A 24408-nucleotide genomic window follows, 5' to 3' on the forward strand; every position below is an offset into this window, starting at 1 on the left:
TTGGACTGACGAGTTTGTATCTCTAAGCCTTGAGAACGAAGAAGAAGAGATACCAATAGAAAAGAAAAGTTTTATGGACTCTGTCGATTGAAAGGGTAATAAATGATATTGCTTGCTACAATCCAACGTGATACAAACAACCAGCTGAGACATTGCTAAACCGGATAAGACACTTGCTGAACTGATAAAGACTGAGTTATTGCCGAATCGAGACAAATGCTGCTAACCGAGAAGTGACTGGCCTCTTGAAGAAAACTGGGTGAACATTGCGCTCGTTCAGATTTGTAACTGAATTGCTAAATAGTTTCCTTACAGGTGCTTCTAGCTCTCTGATTCTATACAGATCATGATGCAAAACAGTAGAAAGAAATATTGTAAATATGCGTGTATAGGCTTGATAATTGCATGTGTACTAATAATAATGGCAATAGTGCTTGCAATGCATGGAAGGGGTGAGAATGAGAGAATTGATGCTTCTACTTTTGCTCCTGTTACTGTCACTGAACTAACCGCATTGAAAAGACTAGAATTAGATGAGAGACACTTGCATGATAAGAAAGAGCTTTCGTATAATGTTTTCTATCGCTTGCTAACAGAATATGTTGAGACTATGGACGCGAAAGATTGTTATGTGTGTACACAGATACCGACATCAGTAAAGGAAGGGGTGACTTATCACCACATGCCTCTTACATACGGGATTACATGTAGTATAGTAATGTCTAGATTTTATGGTCAAACTAACATACAGTATTTTTACTCAAATTATGATGTTACCTTTGCATATGTTCCTATAATAGCGCAGCTAAGCCAGATTGCTAAAGATTGGGATGCTAAAATAATGAGGGAATTTTTCGAGCCAATGCAACCTTTTGAAACGGCTCACGCTCATAGGGAAAACCTTACCTGCTCGCTCTCTGCAGTAGAAATAAGCTTTTTAGATCGCACAGATGATAGAAGGGCACAAATGAATGCGAAATTAGAAAAAGAGCTACATAAGAGGACTTCAGTAGATAATTATGATTTTGCTGCAATAAAAACACAAGGGAGAATAGCTTTAGATGCTTGGCATGTAGGGAAATTTTGTATATATCGAGGTGAATCTTATTATGATAACATTTTCGTAGGAGCGAGTGAGTGTAAACATACGTTTATCTTTAAGGCCAAATGGACATTCATGATGAACGGACTTGACCCTTTCATACCAGGTGTATATTACATTTGTGGGTATAATGCCTATTATCGTCTTCCAAAGGGATGGTGGGGGAGATGTTATTTGGGTATAGTGTTCCCAAAAGTTTATCAACTGGATGACCTATCGATGATTCAAAAGACATCTGGATCCCATCGTATCCAGAAAAGAGAGACCGCAGCTGCTGTGGTGGGAGATATATTTGGATCCATGATTCCTTCATTGGGAGTTGTGTTGAATTCCATCAAAATAAGAAAGTTGTCTACTATAGTGGATAACATGTTGACAAAGTTTTCAGGTGCTATAATCCTGATAGATGCTGAACTTGCAGCGGAAAGAGCTATGACTCTTCAAAACAGGCTTGCCTTAGACATTCTTTTAGCAAAGGATGGCGGCGTTTGCAAAATGCTTGGTGCGCGCCACTGTTGCACGTATATTCCCGACAACAGTGTGAAAATTAAAACTATGCTTGCTAATCTAACAAAAGAGAGTGCAGATTTGAAGGAACTGAAAGAACCAGGAGTGTGGGAGAAGGTTGGAAAAGGACTTGCTTCAGGTGGAAATTGGATTGGGGGAATTTGGAATGGAATATTACTAAAGATAATACAGGGAATTCTAATAGTTCTGATTTGCATATTTGGAATTTGGGGAATAAAAAGAGGAATAATAATGATAATGGAAAGAATTAAAAGAAGGAAGGAAGAGAAAATGATGAAAAGAATGGCAGAAGAATACAAAGCAAAAACTAGGGGAATTAAAAGGAAAAGAGAACTGACAGAATTTTAATGGAATAAAATTTGTGGGAATAGTTTGTGTGATGACAAGTAGTCATCAGAGGAGGGATTGATGAAGCTGAAATGAAGGTTTTACATTTATTAGCGCTTAAACGTAGTGTTGAAATAATCATGTGTGACTTTAACCGAACTAATAAAGATTGTACGGGGACAAAATGTGCCCTCAGAGTAGTTTGCCAACATTTATAAGCGTGCTTTATATAACGTGGTGTATTAGAATTGCACTAATCCGACATAATCATAAACGTGTGCTACGATTTGCTTGTTTGAAATGTTTTAACTTAGCATAACTTTAGCGGAGGCTTCGGCCTAGTTGCCTGGTCTCACGGTTTAGATGCTCGTATTTTCCAATGTGCTAATAAACGTGTATTTTTGCTTGAAGCTGTACTTTTCCACTGAGATCGTTCACATGCTTATCTTAAGGTTTCGTGCCAGCCTGGCATTTTTCTCTTTGCTCCAAGGTCGATCTGCAGGTGCGGACAATGGAAGCTCTGAAAGTGAGTTAATTGGTATTAAATGTTGCAACTTGCGTACCCGTCTCAAAGGATAATGTATGCTTAAGTAAAAGCTTGAGAACTGTTGTTTTTGATTGGACAATTTGAAGCTAACCTATGAACCCTCCAATGGAAGACCCTACTGGATTTGAACTGTTGTCTATTTAAACCAGGTGCACGAGAAGAAAGTAGCCATTACAGCCATTACAGCCATTACAGCCATTGCAGCCATTACAGCCATTACCAGCTATTACCCGACATTGCGCCATTTCGTAGCTATTATGGCCCACCTTGCTGCGACGCCATTTTGAAAGCAATTTTGATACTTTCTCTAATCGAGAGAAAGAGACTTTAAATGATTCTTACCCTAGAGACTTTAACTTTGATTTGTCCCTTTGCATGAAGTAGTAGTTTATCTTGCCGCCGTGAGGCAATTGCCCTGTCCACCTTGCCCTTGCCCCGTCCCATGCTGATCGAGAAACGGTACCTGTGAGACGAAGACTTCCTTGTATGCTGATCGTAATTGGTAAATATGAAAGGAAATTGTACAATTGCATTGTGTTTCTTTTAGGTAACCAACTGCTGATTTTTGATAAGAGCCCTAGTTAGGAGTTTTCCAAATTAATGTTGCTAAATTGTTTTTGCATGAAGTCCCACATGCTGATGCTAATTTGAGGTTAGAAGAGGATTCCTTTTGTTGCACGATGCAATTTGAGACCTTGTTATGCTGACTAAATGTATGCAATTAGTTCATTACAGATTATAGTATTGGTGATTTGCATTGCTATTATCGAATGCCTTGTTATTCAAATGCTGCATAGATTGCACCTGTTTCGCCGTTATGGACAGCTATTAATGTTCATTTATGTTTATCATTTGGTGTTGAGACACATCTATATTGTGCTAGCTTTGTTAATATAGGGAAATAAATTCACTAACTTTGAATAAACTGGTGTGGTTATTCCTGACTGAAAGGTCAGGGTTCGTCGAAATGTATTCTGGATTAATTGTTAAGTGTTATGTTGACCAGGGCATTGCTTATGTTCGTTATTGATTATTGATTTAATGAAATTGACTGATTAAGGGTGGAGAGGGTCCCACTTAGCCAAAAGATTCATCGGCCTAAAGAGCGTCCAAATACAGGTAAATTATTAGTACGGAACGCTCTATCAATGTCCATGTTATATTTGGCACAATTGTGTGTTTTTGCTATAGCAAAAGGCCAAAAATCCAATCTAGGTTTACTTTTTCTCCTCATAGAAGGAGTAGCGCAAAAAAAGTGCCATGACAAAACTTAGCCCGTAACATTTGAATGAACTCATTTGTCAACCAGTGCTAAAATTATAAGCAAAGCAAAAATCACATTTTTAATTGGAAACTTACACGTGACTATATATTTTCACACCCTACACACGTATATATACAACAAAGACTACAGAGGAATTATGGTTGGTTTTGTTATGTTAAAAAAACTCAGAATTTCACCCCAAAGAACACAATCTATTAATCACACAACAGCCAATGAAACATAACTCACACAAACTGCATTTCATCTGTGTGCAGGAGGGGTTGGGGGCAGGGCCTGGCCAGAAGCTAGGCTCCTCACCCAGCCCTACAAGGGTAACCTATCTCTGAAGGCAATGCACAGCAGGAGTTTTAAACTGCTAGTTTGACTTTGCCAACTAAACTAAAGGCGGAGCTCCCACTTCCCTTAACAATATATGTAAGTCTCCCCTAAGGAAGGCCTATGGAGCTTTGACATAGGGAGCTATATATATTAGTAAGTAGGAGATATACTTTATTAAGTAGGACATATGCTTTTAATCCTTCATAACAGCAACACTACCAAAGTGTTGTTTTGCTGTGGAAAAGCAAGTAGCCCCATTGGCTATTATAGAGTTATTGGCTAACCCCTCAGCCCAGCTAACGTTTGAATGGGACTTCTAAAATGAGCCCTTCAAGCTATCAAATTAATTGTGGCATTAAACCCTACTTGATGCCCAAGTCGAATTTAATGTCACATTTGGAAAAAGGCAACTTTTAGAAAGTTGCCAGTCTGTAGCACACTATGGGGATGATTCTGACCGCGGCGGACGGCGGTCGCTGCCCGCCACGCGGTTCCCGCCGAAAGACCGCTCCGCGGTCAAAAGACCGCGGCGGTCATTCTGGCTTTCCCACTGGGCTGGCGGGCGACCGCCGAAAGTCCGCCCGCCAGCCCAGCGGGAAACACCCTTCCCACGAGGACGCCGGCTCAGAATTGAGCCGGCGGAGTGGGAAGGTGCGACGGGTGCAGTTGCACCCGTCGCGAATCTCAGTGTCTGCTAGGCAGACACTGAAATTCTTTTTGGGGCCCTCTTACGGGGGCCCCTGCAGTGCCCATGCCATTGGCATGGGCACTGCAGGGGCCCCCAGGGGCCCCGCAGCACCCCCTACCGCCATCCTGTTCACGGCGGGAGAACCGCCAGGAACTGGATGGCGGTAGGGGGTGTCAGAATCCCCATGGCGGCGGAGCGCGAGATTCTCAAGGGCAGCAGAAAGTCAGCGGGACACCGCCGACTTTCAGTTTCTGGCCGCGGCTGAACCGCCGCGGTCAGAATGCCCAGCGGTGCACCGCCAGCCTGTTGGCGGTGCTACCGCCGACCTCCGCCATGGCGGTAATTACCGCCAGGGTCAGAATGACCCCCTATGTCCCATGGCCTCACATGGTTGCTGACCACCAGACAGCTTTCTTCCCTCCTTTGGAGTAGTGTGAATGACTCCCATGCTTAAAAATAATGACAGCCTGCTACAGAGGGAGGTGTTCCCTCCTTCTTGCAGGAAGGCACTAAGGGTGTCAGCCCAAAATGGGGAGCTTGAAAGGTGAAGCTTTGCTGGGCCAATGGCGATCACACCCCTGAAGGGTGGCCTCCTTGTTTAGGTAGACAGGCTGGTGATGGAAAAAGAGAGGAGAGACCAGTGCCCAAATCGGTTTCCCCATGGATATATAGTGGGCTACCAAACTTCTAACATCCAAGGAAGGGTTCAGACATCTTGGTAGTGAGCAGAATAGTACACCCTGGGATTGCTAAATGCCACAAATAGCCAGAAGTCATCACAGTCGGGAGGGATCCATTGGCTAGGGACTGCATCATCCCCCCAGGGCACTTTCTGGAAATAAAATATGGCACCCATGGCACCCTGAACCTCAGATCACTATGGAACTGGAGAAAGGATTGAAGGAAGACTCCCTGCTGACCCCTGTACTGAGCAAAGACAGGCTGCACCGTCTGCTGGACTGAACCTGCAGCACCTTGCGCTAGCAAATAGAGGACTGTGAACGTGGCTCCTGGCTTGAGGAAAAGTTGCTCCCAAGCCTAAGACCAAAGAAGCGACCATAGGGTCAGTCGGCTGACTGCCTGGAACCAGCATCAGGGCCATCAAAGCTGGAGTAGCCCATCTCTGCAAGTCAGTAGCCCTCTACTGGCTCAACAAGGACTTAGAGGGACCCTGGCCTCTGTGGCCAAAGTCGCCCCACCTGACCCATGGATCGAGGAGTAACTGCAAGGGCACCCTCTTCGACCGCACAGGACCCAGAGCAACCTCTATCTCCTGCATCCTCAGCACCAGATGCACTCCATTAAATCTGGACTGGAGAATGCTTTGGTGACCAGGTAACTATTGAAATGCTCCTTAGTGTCCCCTGACATTCTCCCAGCCCCACTCAGGGCAGAGTAGCCAAACACAACTCTTTCAAACTTTTAAAAAGTTTCCAAAAGTTTCAAACTTTATGGTTACCAATGCTTGTTTTAGGTTGTGACAAAAAGAACTGAGATTTACGTTTCTTTAAAAATCTATATTTCCAGAACCCTTCTGTGGGGTTTGCTCATCTTAGTCTTTAAAAATTAATGAAAGTATATTCTACTTTTATAAATTGGTGTCAGACTTTTTTCATGTTCTGTGACTTTATTCTTTCGTTCTTTGATATTGCTAAATGCTTTACAATAGTTCCATTATTTAAGCGATGTTGCTCAAAGCTACAACTACCCAGGGCTGAGCTAAAGGTTTTGTAAATGAGCCTGACTGGACCCAAGGCAGTTCTTTACATAGTAAGGTTGTACACCCATACACCCAAACCCTGACATTATGATTTGTGCTACTTTCTTAGGCTATGTTCTCCCTCTAATTTGATTTAGAATGATTAGTAACAAACTGTTCTCACAGAAATGGTTGTACGTATTCATTTCATTTTTTGGAAGGAATGTGTTTGTTTTTTCTCTTGAAAATGGCTGCAGCTATAATGTGGGTTTTGAGTAGGTTTCACTGTGGGTCACAATTTTTGAAATAATTTGACATCTGAATGGATAGTTGAGTTAGTTAATGTCTGTGAGATTGGTTATTGGATTGTGATTTTAATTTGGAGCTGACACTGGAGTAATCACCATTAATTTTATTAATTCCTACGTCGCCATTCGTCCATTGTAATTCTCAAAAGAATATGACTGTTTCCTGCATCAGGATGGCCACCGCTGTAATGGAGACTTTGGAATGGAATCACGGCGCTCCCTTGACATGCGACCATGATGCTGTGACGAAGTTTATAATGAATGTTTCAGGTATGGGAATATTCATGATATTGTCAGAGTTAGCGTTGGCACTGTAATTTTAAAAAACGTGTCTTAGTGAAGGAAACGTGCTGAATATATGAGTATTCGGTATTACTGGATACACCTCTTTTTGATTTTTGCCAACTTATATGCATGTGCTTTGATCAATACTGACACAATTGGGCTATGATATGTTTGAGTATGTTTGCATATTAATGAGCACTATATTGACCCATTCCAAGATGGAGGGAGAGTCTTTATGTGGCTAGCAAATGAAGAATACAAAACTGACAAATAGAGACATGCAAACGTGTATTTTTTAATATGAAGTCATACATATGAATAGTTATAGTTGAGTCAAACGATGAACATACCTATTTGGTAAGGAGTGATTGAGATCCAAGTGCAAAATACGTTTTAAGTTATGATATTTATCGGTACTATAACAATCAAATTTATGTAATTTAAGATATATTGAATGTTTGCCTCTTACAACATTTAACATCTATATATACGCGAAGCTCGTAGGTTGCTAAGCCAAAAGGATGGAAATAAGCTTAGGAAATGTATATTGATGTATAGTAGGAAGGTGCCGTTATGAGATACATGAATATGAAGTATGGATTAATATTAGTTATTTGCTACACTACAAATTTGTACAGGGCGCATGTCTTGCTTAGAATTTTCCACAAAAGGGAATATGTCTGCTTTATGATATGTGTGTGCCCTAAGATGATTTGTATATTCTTGTGTTTATATGTTTTTGGATGAGAATGTTAGTTTTGTTTTGTATTGCTGTTATGTTTATAGTAAAAGTGTTTTATCATTAATATTGTTACATTTTATGCATTTTTATCAGCCCTGAAAAAGTCCCAGTGCTTACGGTACAAAATGCGTTGGCTGTGTTCACCACACTTTCCACTAGACAAACATAAAGAACTATGGGCCAGATTTACAAGACCCTAGTGCCTCTTAGCCCACACTATTTTTTTTATGCTAATGTGGCGTTAAGGAGGCCATTCTCCTTCACCATATTTACAAAGTAGCGCAATGCTAGCATTGCACCACTTTGTAACCCCATGCACCACATTATACCTCCACCAAGTATAATGTATGCAAGGGGAGGCGTTTCCAGGCAGGGAATCCACAAAAAATGGCACAGTGAAATCTACAAGTTTTCACTGCAACATTTTTTTTGTCATTTTTAACACCTACTCGGGGCAGGTGTTAATGTGAGGGGCCCATAGTAGCCTATGGGTCTTCCTAGTGCTTTGCTGCACTGACGCTATTGTGGAAACGAGTACCATGGTACGCTGTATTTACAATATGATGCACACATGGTGTCATTATAGAGGTGCGGGGGGCGCAAGAAAAGTTGCTTGTCAAAGCTGATGCCCCACTTTCTTGTAAATCTGGCCCTATATTTTCACTGCAAACAAGAGTACGTCTATTTCATTTTGGAATATAATCTGAATATTAATACTTTTCTTGATTAGTATGGTTTAATCTTACCGTTTATAGAGTGCTCCTTCTAGATATGTGTAACCATATAATGTGTCTGGTGTTCCAGATTTGCCAGTTGGAACACGTCTGGCTGACAGACCAGACACTGTGGCTCATATAAACTACAGCTATATATTCCTGATTGATTGTTATTATTTCAATTTGGTGATGACAGTCAATGCCTTATTATGGTTATCCCCCATTAACACTGCTCGCAAAAAAAGTCACACAAGTTACGCTTGTGTTACGTTCTTAGGAGTTTGAACAATGTTATTTCAGGAAAAAAAATTCCCTTGCCCAGAACAGAAATCTTCATTGCCAAGGTTGTCAGGCCAAAAGTTATACTAAACTAGATCTACAAGCGGTGTAAAAGCAGTGTACCACATAGTTGTGTATAGTCCTCCTTCAAAGCATATAATACATTTCTCATACCTTATTACACTGTTTTGTTTTGTTCTATGCCATTTGGTCTGGTGTCTGCTGCTTCTGTATTTTAGAAATCCATGTATAGAATGATTAAATAGGTCAAAATGTGATCACTTTTCAAATGTGAATTTGCTTTTTAGGGGCAGTGTGCAACAACACGATGCTACTCTTGAGACAGTTCTTCAAATCTTGTGTGACAAAGATGTGGTTTTGAGGAAAAATGATTATTTGTAATGTGTGAAATGGAGTATTCGGGACATGTATTGATGAGCAGTTATGTGAGACCAAAACCTAGAATATTCAAAAGTATCAGCAATACTGCTCCCCTTAAGTACAAGGATCAGTTGTGTTCCTTTATCGGGTTGTTTATTTTCTTTTAGGTTTTTATAGGATTTTGCAAATATCACAGAGGTTTTCAGGAGCCTTTTTCAAGACTAATGTGGTGTTTAAATGGAATGTTGATCTTTAGGTTGCCTTTGTTAGGGTGACTAAGGAAATTCTGAGGTTCCGCACCTACAGCCATATGTAGAAAGAAGATTGAGTTGCATTAGGGTCCATCCAAGGGCATAAAATGTTTGGGAGCTGTGCTCAGTTAGTGTGATGAATGTGATGAATTTACAGTCAATATTGATTCAAGGGCACTGACGCCGTGATGTGTAGATACTGAGGCCCTCCTTACCACTTCGGCGGTCTTTGAAAAAGACCGCTGAAGCCGCAGGAGCCAACATACCGCCAGTGCTCGCGGTATGTCTGGCCCCCTATTATGACTTTTACGCTGGGCCAGTGGACGGAAACAGTGTTTCCGCTCACTAGCCCAGTGGAAAAGTCACATCAACATTGAAGCCGGCTCATAATAGAGCCAGCTGCAATGTTGATGTGCAGTGGGTGCAGCAATTCGGGCAGTGGAATGCGCGATGGGGCTGTGCCTGGGGGCCCCTGCACTGCCCATGCCAAGTGCATGGGCAGTGCAGGGGCACCCCGAGGCCCCCTTACAGCCAGCATTTCCACTGCGGTGTTTACCGCCATGGACAGGCTGGCGGTTGGGGACTCATAATCCCCAGGGCAGCGCGCGGAAGCCTGGCGGTATAGTGGAGGGGCCGGCGGTATGGCCGTGGCTAATGCGCCACGGTCATAATACACTGGCGGACCACCGCCAGCCTGTTAGCGTTATTACCACCAGTGTTCCGCTGGCCGCCAGAGTCGTAATGACCCCCTAAGTTATGAAAAATGGCATACTGATTTGAGTGTGGGGAGTAGGGCATTTAGGGCATGATTACGACCTTGGCGGATTGGCTACTCCGTCACAAAAGTGACGGCTATCCCATCCGCTATATTACAAGTTCCATTATAGCCTATGGAACTTGTAATACGGCGGGTGGGATATCTGTCACTTTGTGATGGAGTAGCCCATCCGCCAAGGTCGTAATCAGGCCCTTAGTTTGGAATGTCAAACTTGCCATCAAATTACTGGAGTTTGAAGGTAGAATATATACCTGGTCGGTGCATTGTTAGGGCTAACTGCTGGTCCAATTTAAATGTGTATATGTCTGATAAACAGCTGTGTCATGTGAAGAAGGTGGGACTGTGGTAGTGTGGAAGGACAAGTTACAAAGGAAAAGAAACATAGACCACCATGCCGGAAGTGATGAGACCATTAGTCAAAGGTTATTCCTGGGAGAAGTCATTGAAAAAGGGTTTGCAACCTTTTTTGGGAAATATGTGATGAGTTATCTAAGAAGATTACTTTTAAGACAGAACAAGTTAATTCTTCCTGCTGAGTAGTGAGGGAAAATCTTTGATATTGGGTATGAAGGTCAAATTCGTGAGTCTCACTATGCAACAAGTCTGGCGGAGTTTAGTGACCCAGATTAAATGGTGAAGTAGAGAGGAACTTTGAAAAGGGTACCCATTTTATGGTCAGTAATCTTTGGTTACCAGTTTCCCACATGAGATTTCTGTATCATGTTAGGAGAGGTCTTGGTAAAAGGTAGGCTTAGATGTGCTTACCTCCGTCCTCTGAGGCTGAAGTATATGTGAGGGGTGATTGATCACCTTTTGCCGTGGGTGAAAGTCAAATCCTTAAGTGAGCCCACTTTTGAGGGAGCTATCAAGTTTTTGAAAAGTATTTCCATCATGGGGGTGAGGGGCAGACACTATCTCCGACAGTAATGTTCAATTCATTTTAGAGATCAGGACCATATTGGCTGTGGGCCAGAGAAGGCTACCAAGTCTGCGGTGTTCTGCCCACCGTATTTGGATGTATTGCGGCTGAGCCAGAGACCACCATGATGGAATGCTCTTCCTAGCCGTCAGGCAGGCAGGTTCCCACCGGCCGTATTTAGATGTTACAGTTGGACAAGCGGAGTACTGCTGGTGGGTTGCTGACAGAGGGAGGATATCGCTGGACCCAATGGATATCGGACAATGCCAGAGGAAATGGAAGAGAGGTAAGTCTCACACACACACACTCTCTACCCTTCGCATATGCACCCCCCTGCATCACATATTACACAACCAACACATCTACACACACATCTACACAAACACATGGACACACATGCACAACTACACACATCACGACAGCGACCACCACACAACATGCGCCTGAAATATGCACACAGCAACACAACACACAACACAAACAACATCCACGTATTATATGCAAGTGGCACACATACTGACACAACCACTGCACCCAATCCAGCTCCCTCCACCTCAACCAGGCAATTGCATCAGACACACATACATGTACTGACTTACACACCAAACTCGAAGCACAACGTGACAATACAGGTCCCCGTGCAATGTGCACACATCGCCACAGTTGACAAGTGTGAATGTACCATCATTGTGGTGTCAGCATTCATTTGGCAATGAATACTGGCACCATATTGACAGTTGCGTATGTGTTCAATGTGTGTTGTGTACCTCTGTGTCTGCGTACTTGTCTGACCCAACCATGTCCCCTACATATGCATGTTACAGTAATTCAAAGAAATACTGTGGTGTCTCCAGTGGTCCCGTGCCCATGTGCAGTGACCCCCAAATGTATATACAGCCAATGTGGGTTGCCTACTGTTGTGTCCAGCAACAGGGGGTAGTGTTTTCCCTGGGGTCATGTGGCAGCAGTGACGAAGGGTCCTGTCCAGTCATGTCCTGCCAGAAATGGAAGGGGAATCAGGAGAAAAGGTGAGTTTTCCACCCCCCCAATCTGCCAACTCAAATGTGGAGGTTGAACCGCCACTTTTTGCTTGGCAGCAAGGCACCTCCAAATCTGCTTAGTGGTAAGTGTGGATGGAGTCAGCCACTCTTTCCTATGGTGCCGTTGCGGTGCTTGGGAATCCTTGGTGGGACTCGGGCGAGTTATCTTCTATGGGACCACCAGCGTCTAAATTGTGTGGGTGGATTGTCATGGCGGCGAACGGGTTTTCAGTTGGAAAGCCAACGGCATGACGATTACCACTAACATCTAAAACAGGCCCTTAATCCACATGTGGAATTACACATTTAAGATCTCTATTGTATTGGCCTCAGAGCAATGGCATGGTGAGGAGATTCAATAGGGTGATGGTAAATCGCATCCAAGGTGCAAACAGAAGTAGAAAGGAAGTTAGTGAGGCATTGGAGGAATTGTTCTGGGTTACAGAACAACCCTACATGTGGCTGCTGGGAAAGGCCAGTCTAAAAAAAAATGCGCATTGTGTGGATGTGTCACATCAGATAGGAGAAATAAACTTTCAGGGGTCAAGCCAAAGGTAACAGGTGAAGTGATGGAGATGGGGTCAAGATCAAGGACTTTTATTGAATAAAAAGAGTTTGTCTAGATACATTGTGTGTGTGTCTGTGTGTCAGAGGTAAATGGAAATGCTGTGAGATTCAGTGGTGGTCAATAAATAGTGGCAAATTGAAAGGCTTGTCTTCCCCCATTTAGGCTTTGAATGAGCTCAGCGGGGGTTGCTGAAATTGAGTCACTCGGTGTTCACTGCGAAAACTGAACCCACAGGCCATCTAACAGACTGTGAGACTAGCCATCTAACAGACAGACTATTGACTCAGCCTACACTATAGATTGGATTTATATGGCAGTTATTTTTTCTACATTATTGTTATTCTTGTGTGCTATACGTTTACCATAAAACCATAACAAGTCAACAATGCTCCAGGTATCCCAGATAGAGCTTGGCAGAATGTGCTCTAATTAAACTATAGCTATTGGTTCCTGATGACCCTTTAGCTGTAATCATTTTGGGAGACCTCATCCCTTCATTTCCAAATACTGGAAGTATTTTCGTAATCTTCAACAAGCTGCTGTAGTTGGAGACAGGACCTGAAGCCCATCTTTGATGGCCCTTTCATTAAAACCCTGCACTTTGCCTGTCTTTGCTGTATTGTGTTTTGCACACAAGCCTCCACTGGTAGGTCCTGTGATGGTGAAGTGTGAGAACAGAGTAATGAGGATGTGGTATTCCACTACACAGGTAAACAAGCAAGGTACACTCTGGGTTGTGTTATATTACCACCAATTGGACTGCAAAGAGCTCATGAACATTGTCTGTCCACGCTTTGTGTTTCGGTGCCTCATGCACTCAGTGAATGTAGAACTGCAATGTAAAAGGCTAATGAAATACCTGCTACATCAGTAATCAATAATAGATTTCAATTATAACTCATTGCTGGTGATTTGAAGGCACAACAGTTTGTTGATCTACCTAGGAAAAAGCTTGACATCTAGAGGCTAGTGGTTTTCCATTTCAATCAGGGGCCATGGTCCAGAATGTGGTTTGGTTCTTTAAGGAATGTCTCATCTCACTTTCGATTAGGAAGTGCTCCTGAAGTGGCAATACCTGTGAGGTCACTGAATTGGGTCACTCCGTATTCAGCAGTCCCCTGATCCAACACCTGTAGCCGCCTCGCCTGTGCCAGGTTCTTCCGAAAGATCTGAAATCTCAGCTCTAGTTCTGTAGAAAAACATAAACAGAATCATATTAGGCTGAGTGGAAAGTAAGGCTACCAACTAATCAAAAGGCTCTGGAGTCCTAGACTCTAGTTCACTTTAAACCTAAACCAGCCTGCTTCCCCTTGCCCTTGAGTAATCAAATCTTCCAATGTAATTGAATCCTGACTTGCAATACTCCCTGGTATTGTAACACACAATCATATCATGACGTATCTGTATACATGGTGACCGTGGTCACCTACTGTAGTGGAGTATGTATTACTCATACTCCACACGCGCCTTGATACTGAGACATGTTATTATGCAGATCAAAGCAATTATATAATTAAATGTACCTAAATGCACTTTATCTGGTTTTGTCAGGGTTTACCTGTGAGGACTGGTAGAGGCCCACTGCTTGAGTTAAACTTACCCCACGCCATTCACACGCACCCTTATGTCGAGGCACCCCAAACTTTAGGTGCAGCCACTCCCACGGTTCAGTAATTTAGAACCTGCAAACATAATTGCTAGTGCACCCTATTTCACATTTCTCATCTGCCATTTCTGTTATTGTTTTTTATTTTTTATTTTATGTTTATTCTGGTACGTTGCACACCACAAGTAAAGTTGGAGCTAGGACCCAGCAAAGACATCACAGAATGGAGGTCATTCAACCCCTCCAGATAGTCATCGCCTCCTGGGAAGGAGACAGAAAGGAAGTGTAAGGGTTCAAAGGGCTCACTTAGAGTCAGGGCAGCGAGATGGTGCCGGATGACGGATTGCTCACACGTTTGTAGATGATCAAGGTATTTGTGAAAGCCTTAATCAAGAAGTACCATTCGGCACTTGTGCTACTCCTGTGGTGCGTTCTTCATCACTGCTTTATTGGGTGGTTCTCAAACACGACATCCCAGGGAAAAGAACAAGAACCGTCTGCATTTTTTCCCAATATTATAAGTAACACAAGGTTGTATAGCATAATGGTCACTTCAGGCTACCATTCCTCCATTTTAGCTGGTACACTAAAATACTTGTACTTTAAATTGGTCCTCATTTGCTCAAAAAGTGCAGCGCTTGCGGTACCTTTTGTCACTGTAAAATAGGGTGACTTCCTAACTGCAGGTCTCTGGGCACACTGGGCCAGATGTATGTAAAAAATGGTTTGCGATTTCCTAATAGCGAATCTTTTCGATTCACTATTAGGAAATCGCAAACTGGGATGTAGTACAGTGTGTTTGAGACTGTTTGCGATTCCCAAATGGATTCCAAGGCACCTGCCTCATTAATGTTCATGAGGCAGGTCGCAATTTGAGACCTATTTGGGAATGGCCACAATCCCAGGAATGGTGGCCTGCTGGGGGCAGCATACCACCAGGTCTGTGATAGATTTTAAATAAAGCAATCTTTTTTTGTAATGCAGCCCTTTTTCCTTACAGGAAAACGGGATGCATTACAAAAAGAAACTGAAAAGTTTCCTTTTCACTTTTGTAGAGTAGACAGTGGTCTGTGGGACCACTGCTCCCTCTTCAAAAATGTTTGCACCCCAATTGCACCCACTTCAGGACCCCTTCCCCTTTGCTAATGGGTTACCACCAACTTGAAGTTGGTGGTAACTGGGAATGTTTTGCGACCGCATTCCTGATCGCAAAACATTCTTACTTGGCCCTGCAACTCGCTATTAGGAAGGGGCAACCTTGGCATGCTCCTTCCTAATAGTGACTCACAACTCCTAGTTTGCGAGTTGGAAACAAGTTACCGACTCGCAAAATAGGGATGGTACATGGCTAGAAGCTTTTTACCAAACGCAAACTGCCTGATGGGCTGTTTGCGACCGGCACAACTGCCTCATACATCTGACCCACTGTCTATAGTCCTGAACGTGTAACCCAAAATTCATGTTTGATGTGTGCTAATCTAATTAGTTCAATGGATCTCTCTTAATCATCACAATTTAATACACAAAATGAGACACAAACGACAAAAATCCTATAGGGGGAACTGGAGATATGATTTTTTAAAGTTTCGAGTACAATTAGCACCAAAAAGCACTAAGGGCCGTATTTATACTTTTTGGCGCACAACTGCGCCAACGCAGTTGTGCGTCAAAAAATTTAACGCCGGCTAACGCCATTCCAAAGCGCCATGCGGGCGCCTTATTTATGGAATGACGTTAGCCGGCGGAGCTGCCTGGTGTGCGTAAAAAAAAATTACTTACACCAGGCAGCGCCGGCGTAGGGGAAAATGGAGCTTGGGCGTCAAAAAATGGGGCAAGTCAGGCTGAGGCAAAATTTTTGCCTCAACCCGATTTGCGCCATTTTTTTTTACTCCCAACCCCCATTGAAATGACTCCTGTCTTAGCAAAGACAGGAGTCATGGCCCCTTGCCCAATGGCCATGCCCAGGGGACTTAGGTCCCCTGGGCATGGTCATTGGGCATAGTGGCATGTAGGGGGGCACAAATCAGGCCCCCCATGCCACCCAAAAAAAAATATATATATACTTACCTGAACTTACCTTAAGTTCCCTGGGATGGGTCCCTCCATCCTTGGGCGTCCTCCTGGGGTGGGCAAGGGTGGCAGGGGGTGTCCCTGGGGGACATGGGAGGGCACCTCTGGGCTCCTTCCGAGCCCACAGGTCCCTTAACGCCTGCCCTGACCAGGCGTTAAAAAATGACGCTAAAGCGGCTGGATGTCATTTTTTTTTACCCGCCCACTCCCGGGCGTCATTTTTGCCCGGGAGTGTAAATACGGCGCACATGCCTCGGAGTCATTTTTTAGAAGGGAACGCCTACCTTGCATATCATTAACGCAAGGATGGTGTCCACGCCAAAAAATGACGCAAACTCCAAGATCTTTGGCGCTAGACACGTCTAACGCCAAAGTATAAATATGGAGTTAGTTTTGCGTCGGATTTGCGTAAAAAAAAACGACGCAATTCCAGCGCAAACAGAGTATAAATATGCCCCTAAGTGCCAATGATAGTCAATGGTAGCAGTAGAACAGGACCTAAGCACAATTTGACATTGACCACGAGAATGCGCGGGTCAGATACACTTGCAAGGTTTGTCCTAGTCAAAGATTTTACCCTCTGACTTTGATCCTTTAAGTCCCAATCCATCCCAGGACCTCATGGAAGGCACGTAGAGACCTGTAAGGTGGCAGGCAGTGTGTGGCCCTAGTGGATACAATTTCAATGCTGTAGTAAAGATTGTGTTTTCAAAAACTAACAAATTGCTTTGAAATAATAAATAAGTCTGCCACTCCAGTATTGCCCTGGATCTTTCAAACATTAAATAAATCTGTGGCTACAGTATCAAAGTGCCTCAATCCAAGTGCAAGCAGCTCTTAAAAAAAGCATTAATAAGTATTTGGTCCATGGTCCATCAGAAAGAAACAAATGAGGTGAGAGTGAAAACGGCATGCACTGACCAATGAGAAGGAAGGAAATGAAGCCCATCACTTGTAAGTAAGGGGATAGCTCTAAGTTAAGAAAAAACAAAAAATGTTGCATGCAACAGCCCATGTGCTGTCTCAGGCAAGGCCAACAAATGGGGAAAGGTCTACAAGGAGTTCAGATCGGAACAGCGAAAACAAAAAATGTAAGGCCCATATTTTGTCTCACTGTGATATATAGGCCCTCATTCTGACCTTGGCGGGCGGCGGAGGCCGCCCGCCAAAGTGCCGCCGTCAGATTACCGTTCCGCGGTCGAAAGACCGCGGCTGTAATTCTGACTTTCCCGCTGGGCTGGCGGGCGGTCGCCTTCAGACCGCCCGCCAGCCCAGCGGGAAAGAGGCTTCCACGATGAAGCCGGCTCGGAATCGAGCCGGCGGAGTGGAAGCTGTGCGACGGGTGCAGTTGCACCCGTCGCGTATTTCACTGTCTGCGCAGCAGACAGTGAAATACATGTAGGGGCCCTCTTACGGGGGCCCCTGCAATGCCCATGCCAGTGGCATGGGCACTGCAGGGGCCCCCAGGGGCCCCGCGACCCCCCCTACCGCCATCCGGATCCCGGCGGTCGGACCGCCGGGATCTGGATGGCGGTAGGGGGGGGTCGGAATCCCCGCGGCGGTGCAGCAAGCTGCGCCGCCGTGGAGGATTCAATGGGGCGGCGGTACACTGGCGGGAGCCCGCCAGTGGTGCCGGTCCGACCGCGGCTTTACCGCCGCGGTCGGAATCCCCATTGGAGCACCGCCGGCCTGTCGGCGGTGCTCCCGCGGTCCTCCGCCCTGGCGGTCAAAGACAGCCAGGGTCAGAATGACCACCATAATGTTTTTGCCGTTCTTACTTTTTATTTTATAGCTTTTTAAAGTCGGAAAGCGGAGGCTTCATAAGTGTTCAAAACACCTCATTTTTAATACAGTTTTCAAAGAAAAATAATGCTAAAGTGGTTCAGAAGTGATAATCCTACGACTAAAAATAGCAAAGAGCAACAAACGTATGGAATTCAAGACACATCAAACCTGTTTATTTCCTAGCCTAGTCTATGAAGAAATGAGAAATGAGCCCGACTTTTAGCATAACCACTACACCGTGTACTTCCCCAGTTAGATATTTGAGCCTCTTCGCTAAAGAATTGTGGGCTTGTATTAGGGTTTGGTAGGCTGGGTGAAGACAGACAGGGTGGAGGAGTACTTTACATCCTGTCTTTACTTTGCCCGTCAAATTGAGAGATGTCTGCTGGCACCACAGTCATGGCGGTTCCTGTGAATGTAGGAAAAGCCTGACAGACTGCTTCATTAAACATGATAGCCTTTTCCAAAGTTTTTTATTTTTCAGAAACAAACTCCCAAAGATTGAGTTTGTTTTTTAAAAATAAAAAAACATAATGACCTCCACACCTTGTGAGTTTTCTCCAGTGGTGTTGGGGTAATGTTTCCTTTTTTACTGTGCTTCACTGCCAAGATTTACCACACAGTGACGGACAGTAACAAAAAGGCACCTGACCATTTATCCTAAAAAGCCCTTCGACTGCCCACTTTAAATATGGCGGACAGTCAGACGGATTACATCAGGTGGCCCATCTCTGAAAGATCGACGGAGGAAGATTTACGCCAACGGACTAAATTTTACACTGCGTAAACCTGGCAATACACCCACTCTAAATTGTAAAGCATACAATAAGTGACCTGTGGAATGCTTAAATTCATATCAGCCACTGGCAATTACTCGGGCTGCAATCCAGTCCATCGTTATTTTGCACATAATGCCCCTTCAGTTTGGACCCAGTATATGCAAATCAGTCTTGATCCTGCTCTAAAGGGAACGGTCTAGCCTGAACCACCAAGCCACGTCCTCCTTGAAAGCAGAACACAAGCATTCCAAGACTGCTTTTGCCCTTGTTATGGGGCTCATCAGGGTGCATGCCTTAGGTCCGATGGATATGTCCAAATGTGGGTTTTGTGTTCACTGAGTCAATAGAATAAAGCTATACCTGGCTGATGAGCCCTCTAAATCGGGCAGGTGAGCCGAGAGTTTGGTGGAGAGGGTACTCTGACACCGTTCTGACAGAATACCATCTTTATCAAACTCTAAGTCGACCACTGAGGCTTACACCAGGCTCCTTTTTCACGATCTGTCTCTGGACTGTCTTCATTCAGTCTGTGCCCTTAGGAGAGAAAGTCTCCAGGTCCAGACACAAAAGGCTTCAAAAAACTGAACACAGTTCAGTGCGAAGATGGCCCTCATTACTTGAAACTGTACTGCGAATATGACCTTCAGAAGTACATAAAATAATCCAGGGGAGCATTCCAGAAAACAACACAATGCAATAACATACTACTTCTATTACTAGACGCAACACCTGTTGAGTACTCTTGATTCAGGCACAATGCTGAGAACTCTTGATTCAGGCACAATGCTCCCCAGAACAACGCACCAGTTATGTCTGCGCTGCTAACACAACCTACCTTTGTCTCTAGGTTAGATATCTTGAAATTTTAAAACTTGAATACCAAGAATTCTAATAGTCCGTACTTAACTGAGGTCTGAAAACAATACACGTTGGATATGGCATTCTTCTGGACAGAAATAATTGCTTCCAAATGTAAGCATTGTATGTGTTGTGGGTGGAGACTATAAGAAAACTCGAAATAAATGTGAACTATTATTTGGATAACTTTCGTGCTCCTTACCGTCAAATTCCTTACAAAGTCTCACATTCCATCAAAGCCTTACCATTTTGACTTCCGTAACTCTTGTTGAAGGCAACCATAAAGTCCTTGAACATTCCCATCTCCACCTAGGAACATTGGAAAAATTGTAAATTGAGTTATTAGATATTTGCAGTACCTATCAGAACTGCTGATAGCACTGAAATGGAAAATATAATACACCAATTTCACTTCAGCGTTCTGATTAATGACCAGTCAATGGTTGCATTTATAGTGAAAGAATGCACTGTAGCCTTCAGAATATAGAATAACCCATTTACTCCAAGGTGAAATTACATTCCCATTCCTTGAAAATCACACCATTCTATGTTGTTTCCAAGCAACTTCTTAAGGTTAAAGTTAAATGTGGTGAATTCAGGTAACACATGCTAACTCATCCCTCGCTGCACATGCACCTTCATTCGAGCCTTTGTTCTGTTTCTCTCATGGCCCTGTTTGACATTTTATCTTTGGATCACATTCTTGCGGTAGGAAAGGACGACTTTTGTATGATCACCCCCCAGTTTTTTTAATTGATGCTGCTGTTTTTTCGACTCTGGTGCCTTGGACACTGCTGTCTTTAAAAGGCATTACCTGGCCTTTTGGCTTTGCAAAATGTTTGCTGCTGATGCTGTACAGCATCAGTACAAAGAAAAATAAAATGCTTGTTGAAAATTCTGAACATCAACAAAAAAAAAAAATGGCTCTCGCATGGTGATATCTACATGAGCATGCATGATCACACATGTGCCCTCGAGAAAATAACAATAAAAATGCAGTGGGGAGGGGCAGGGGAGCAGTTGATAAGTAGTGAGATGGGGTGAGGAGTTTAGAGGATGATGCCAAGCAACCCGATGCATGGAAGGGTGGAGGAGATGGCAGGAGAGGGGTGTCAAAAAATAAAGAAAAATACTGAAAAATGCAGCCAGGAGAGGTGAGACAAGCAACAGACTCACTCAGGAGGAAGCGACATAGGGAGAGTAGACAGCGAGGTTGTAGGGGTGAGCCCAGCAAAATATATGGTAGAGCGCAGGAAAGCTCATCTACTCCCACGGAGTGTTGAAATAAAAATACAAAATAGTTCCCTGTTGTCTGCCGCCAAAGTACACAAGTCATCGAGTCAAAAGGATGGAAACGGTGCTGTGCTCCAGGAGAGAGAATACACAAGAAGAGGTCAGTCTGCAGGGGTTCTCCCCTACAGACAGCTAATAGATGTCTGTAGAAGAGCTAAAACAGGCAGTAACAAATTCTAAAACTCAACCTAAGCTTCCAACGCACACTGCCCTGGTACTATTCCCAGGCCAGTGACGTTTCCCAAGAAGATGATCTAATGTTGTTGCCTGGTCTGAAGAAAGAGATTCAGGTGAAAAATGCATCATGTAATTTATGCAAATTCGCAGCTACAACTAAAGTGTGGGTTGCATTAAACAAGTATGAGGTATAAAAATAAAAGCATAATTTAATTTTTTTACCCCCTTAAAAATAAAATCATCTGGAACAGAATTACTTGTTTAATTATTACTCCTAACCTTCAAAATAAATTAATGATCAAATATTCCTTTTTCAAACCTTTCCTGAACCCCTGAGAGGCAGGAATCTCAGCACTTTCAATGCCACAATAGTCTTTCATTATGACTTGATAGAACAAGCCATGCCTTCTCTTTTTCCCCAAAAATGTTTTTCAAATTTGACATGAGCCAAGAGATCAATCTTCCTGCCGTCTTTTGCCCACACTCTTCCTACACACTTAGGAGATCACTGAAAGCCTTCTAGTAGTTTTTTTGAATGTGCCAATTTCGCAAGCTTTAATACAAATAGTGTGTGAGGTTTTTTTTTCCAAAAGTGGTTTCTGTTGGAGAAAAAATCCTGCACCACTGAGAACACAAATCTTACATACAAAAGAGTTGAAAGTGAGCTGCCTGTCTTGCGCACCTTAGACAAGTCCCTAGTCTCAAAATCTTTGGTGCTCTGTACACCCAGCATATGTAATTTACTGGATAGGGGCCTTATTCTGACTGTGGAGAAGAATTCAGAAGTGAGCTATGATTGTAGAAACAGTGAGGTTTTTCCCCAAGTAATATTGACCAGTCAAACTGCCAAAATATATCAAGACAAAACGTGACATAAAAGACAAAATATACGTATTTCACTGATACAAATTACTGCAACTGACGAATTTACTACGCCCGGTAAACACCTCGCCTGGTGGTATTAATATTTACTGTGTGTGCTAAACAGCACCTCTTTTTCTGAAGCCTAAACGGTCAAAGTAAGGGTGGGCAAACATATCCCCACTTGGTTCTCTGTCAGTCCTCACCGTGTACAAGTCCCTTTGGACGTTGGTAGCCTCGGCCTTGCCAGAAATGGCCCAGGCTGCGAGCAGCGCCAAGAGGACGGCCTGTGCTTCCATGCTGTACCAGTACTTTGTGCCATCCTCGGGCCGTATTTATGGGTGGGTTCAGCCAAAAGTCCAGGATGTGGTGGGCGAGCGGTGTCAAAGCCACCAGTGGAGGAAAAGCACATGGTTAGAGGTGCGACATCAACTGCCTCAGGTGCCTGGGCTGGGCGTGGGCGAGAATGTGCAGGAAGCCCAGAGCTTCTGCTGTGTGGTACCTCACTGCACTCAGCCACACTCACATTAGCAAAAACGGTGGTAACCAGACTGACTTCATGTTTTCCATTCTCCTTTCCTACCTGGGTATTTTGTTAAAGGCCATTAAATGAGGAAGCAACAATAATTATTACTCTTCAAACCAATCAAGGCAAGTCCCCACGTGTACATACTTTATTGTTGCTTGTTTGATATACATGCTAAGGAAACTGCGAATGTGCACACTCCTGCACCTACACACTCGTGAGCACTGATGGAGTCAAGCCAGCGCCATCATTTGTGAAAAGCCAAAATCTCACGCTGTGCTGAATACAAATAGCTTTTAGACACCTATTTATATGTTTAAAGAAGTTTCCATAATCTAGAGTCCCATTGTCCCTTTAGAGCCCCAGTAGTGTTGCACAAAGCGTAATCCCCACCGATGATACTGTTCTGGGTAACTATGGGACATATTTATGAGCCCCTAGCACCACCGGAGAGTCACTTTACGTGACACTATCTCCTGCGCCATATTTACAAAGTGGTGTTAAGCCACTTTTTGGCCAGATTTATGAAAAGTAGCGCTGCACATAGTGCAGCACCACCTTTCCTGCGCCCCTTAAAGCCCCCCCAACATCACAATGGTAGCGGCATATTTAAAATACTGCACACCATGGCAGTAGTTAGGGTGACTAGCGTCATAATTTTTGATGCTAGTCCAGTGCTTTGCAGGATAAGCGTAAACAATTATGACGCTAACCCTGCAAAGCACCCAGAGACCCATTGTTTTCAATGGGAGCTTCTGTTCAACGCCTGCACTTAGAAGGCGTTAAAAATGGCAATAGAAATGGCGCAAAGGAATCTCATAGATTCCTTTGCGCGATTTTGCAGCCCCCCTAGCGCCGGAACGCCCCCTTTCATACATTATGCCTGGCCACCTTGTATATACAGACCCTTCACACGTAGCGCCTTGTGGGGAAGGGCCATGCAGTGGGTGTTGCTGTGGTCATGCCACAGCAACACCCATTGCATTTTGATGCAGCCCCAGATTTACGAGTTTTCGTAAACCTGAGGCAGCGCCAAAATCTAAAGCCACACCAGGGGTGGCGTTGGTAGTGCGCAGCGAGGAGGAATACTTTTATTCCTCCTTGTGTTTTGCTTTATCTATGTGTGCTGCATTCTGGAGCACGCATAGAAAGCGCAAAATGCCAGAAATGTTTATGTGCGGGAAGGTGTCACTTCCCACACAAAAACAATCATTTCAAAATGTCGCTTTGGCACTTCTATGTGTGCGGCATTCTGCAGCACACACAGAAGTGCCAAATCGCCATTACTGTAGCCGATTGGAGTTGGGCAGTGTGTTTTGAATTTGAGTTGGGAAGATTGTTTTGGACTGGAGTGGGGCCAATTGTTTTAGATTGTAGTGGGGCAGATTACTTTAGATGGGATTGGGGCAGTTTGTTTTGGATTGGCTTGGAGCATATTGGAGTGGGGCAGATTGTTTTGGATTGGAGTGGGGCACATTGTTTTTTATTACAGTGTGGCAGATTGATTTGGATTGTAGTGAGAGATTTTGAGTGTGGTGGATTGGAGTGCGCTCGGGTGAGTGGTTTTGTTTGGTGTGGGGTAGATTACATTGGTCTGGGGTCAACTGGACTGAGTAGGGTGGACTGGATTGAGCTGGGTGGATTTGGGCAGACTAGATTGGAGTAGAGTGGATTGGTGTGTAATGCATGATT

The 24408-nt window shown here is 43.9% G+C and overlaps 1 protein-coding gene across 1 annotated transcript in view; it reads right to left on the reverse strand.

Moving 5' to 3' along the window:
* Positions 1-22494, reverse strand: part of LOC138258721 (cathepsin W-like) — a 271120-nt gene extending 248626 nt beyond the window's left edge. Inside the window, exons 1-3 of the mRNA XM_069206002.1 lie at positions 22397-22494; positions 20105-20168; positions 13837-13950 (exon numbers count right to left, since the gene is read on the reverse strand). Coding sequence (XP_069062103.1) covers positions 13837-13950; positions 20105-20168; positions 22397-22489 — 271 coding nt within the window. The 5' untranslated portion in view covers positions 22490-22494. The remainder of the gene's footprint in view (positions 1-13836; positions 13951-20104; positions 20169-22396) is intronic.
* Between the last annotated feature and the right edge of the window lie 1914 nt (positions 22495-24408).

Source organism: Pleurodeles waltl, chromosome 9, assembly GCF_031143425.1.
Source record: "Pleurodeles waltl isolate 20211129_DDA chromosome 9, aPleWal1.hap1.20221129, whole genome shotgun sequence".
Lineage (NCBI taxonomy): Eukaryota > Metazoa > Chordata > Amphibia > Caudata > Salamandridae > Pleurodeles > Pleurodeles waltl.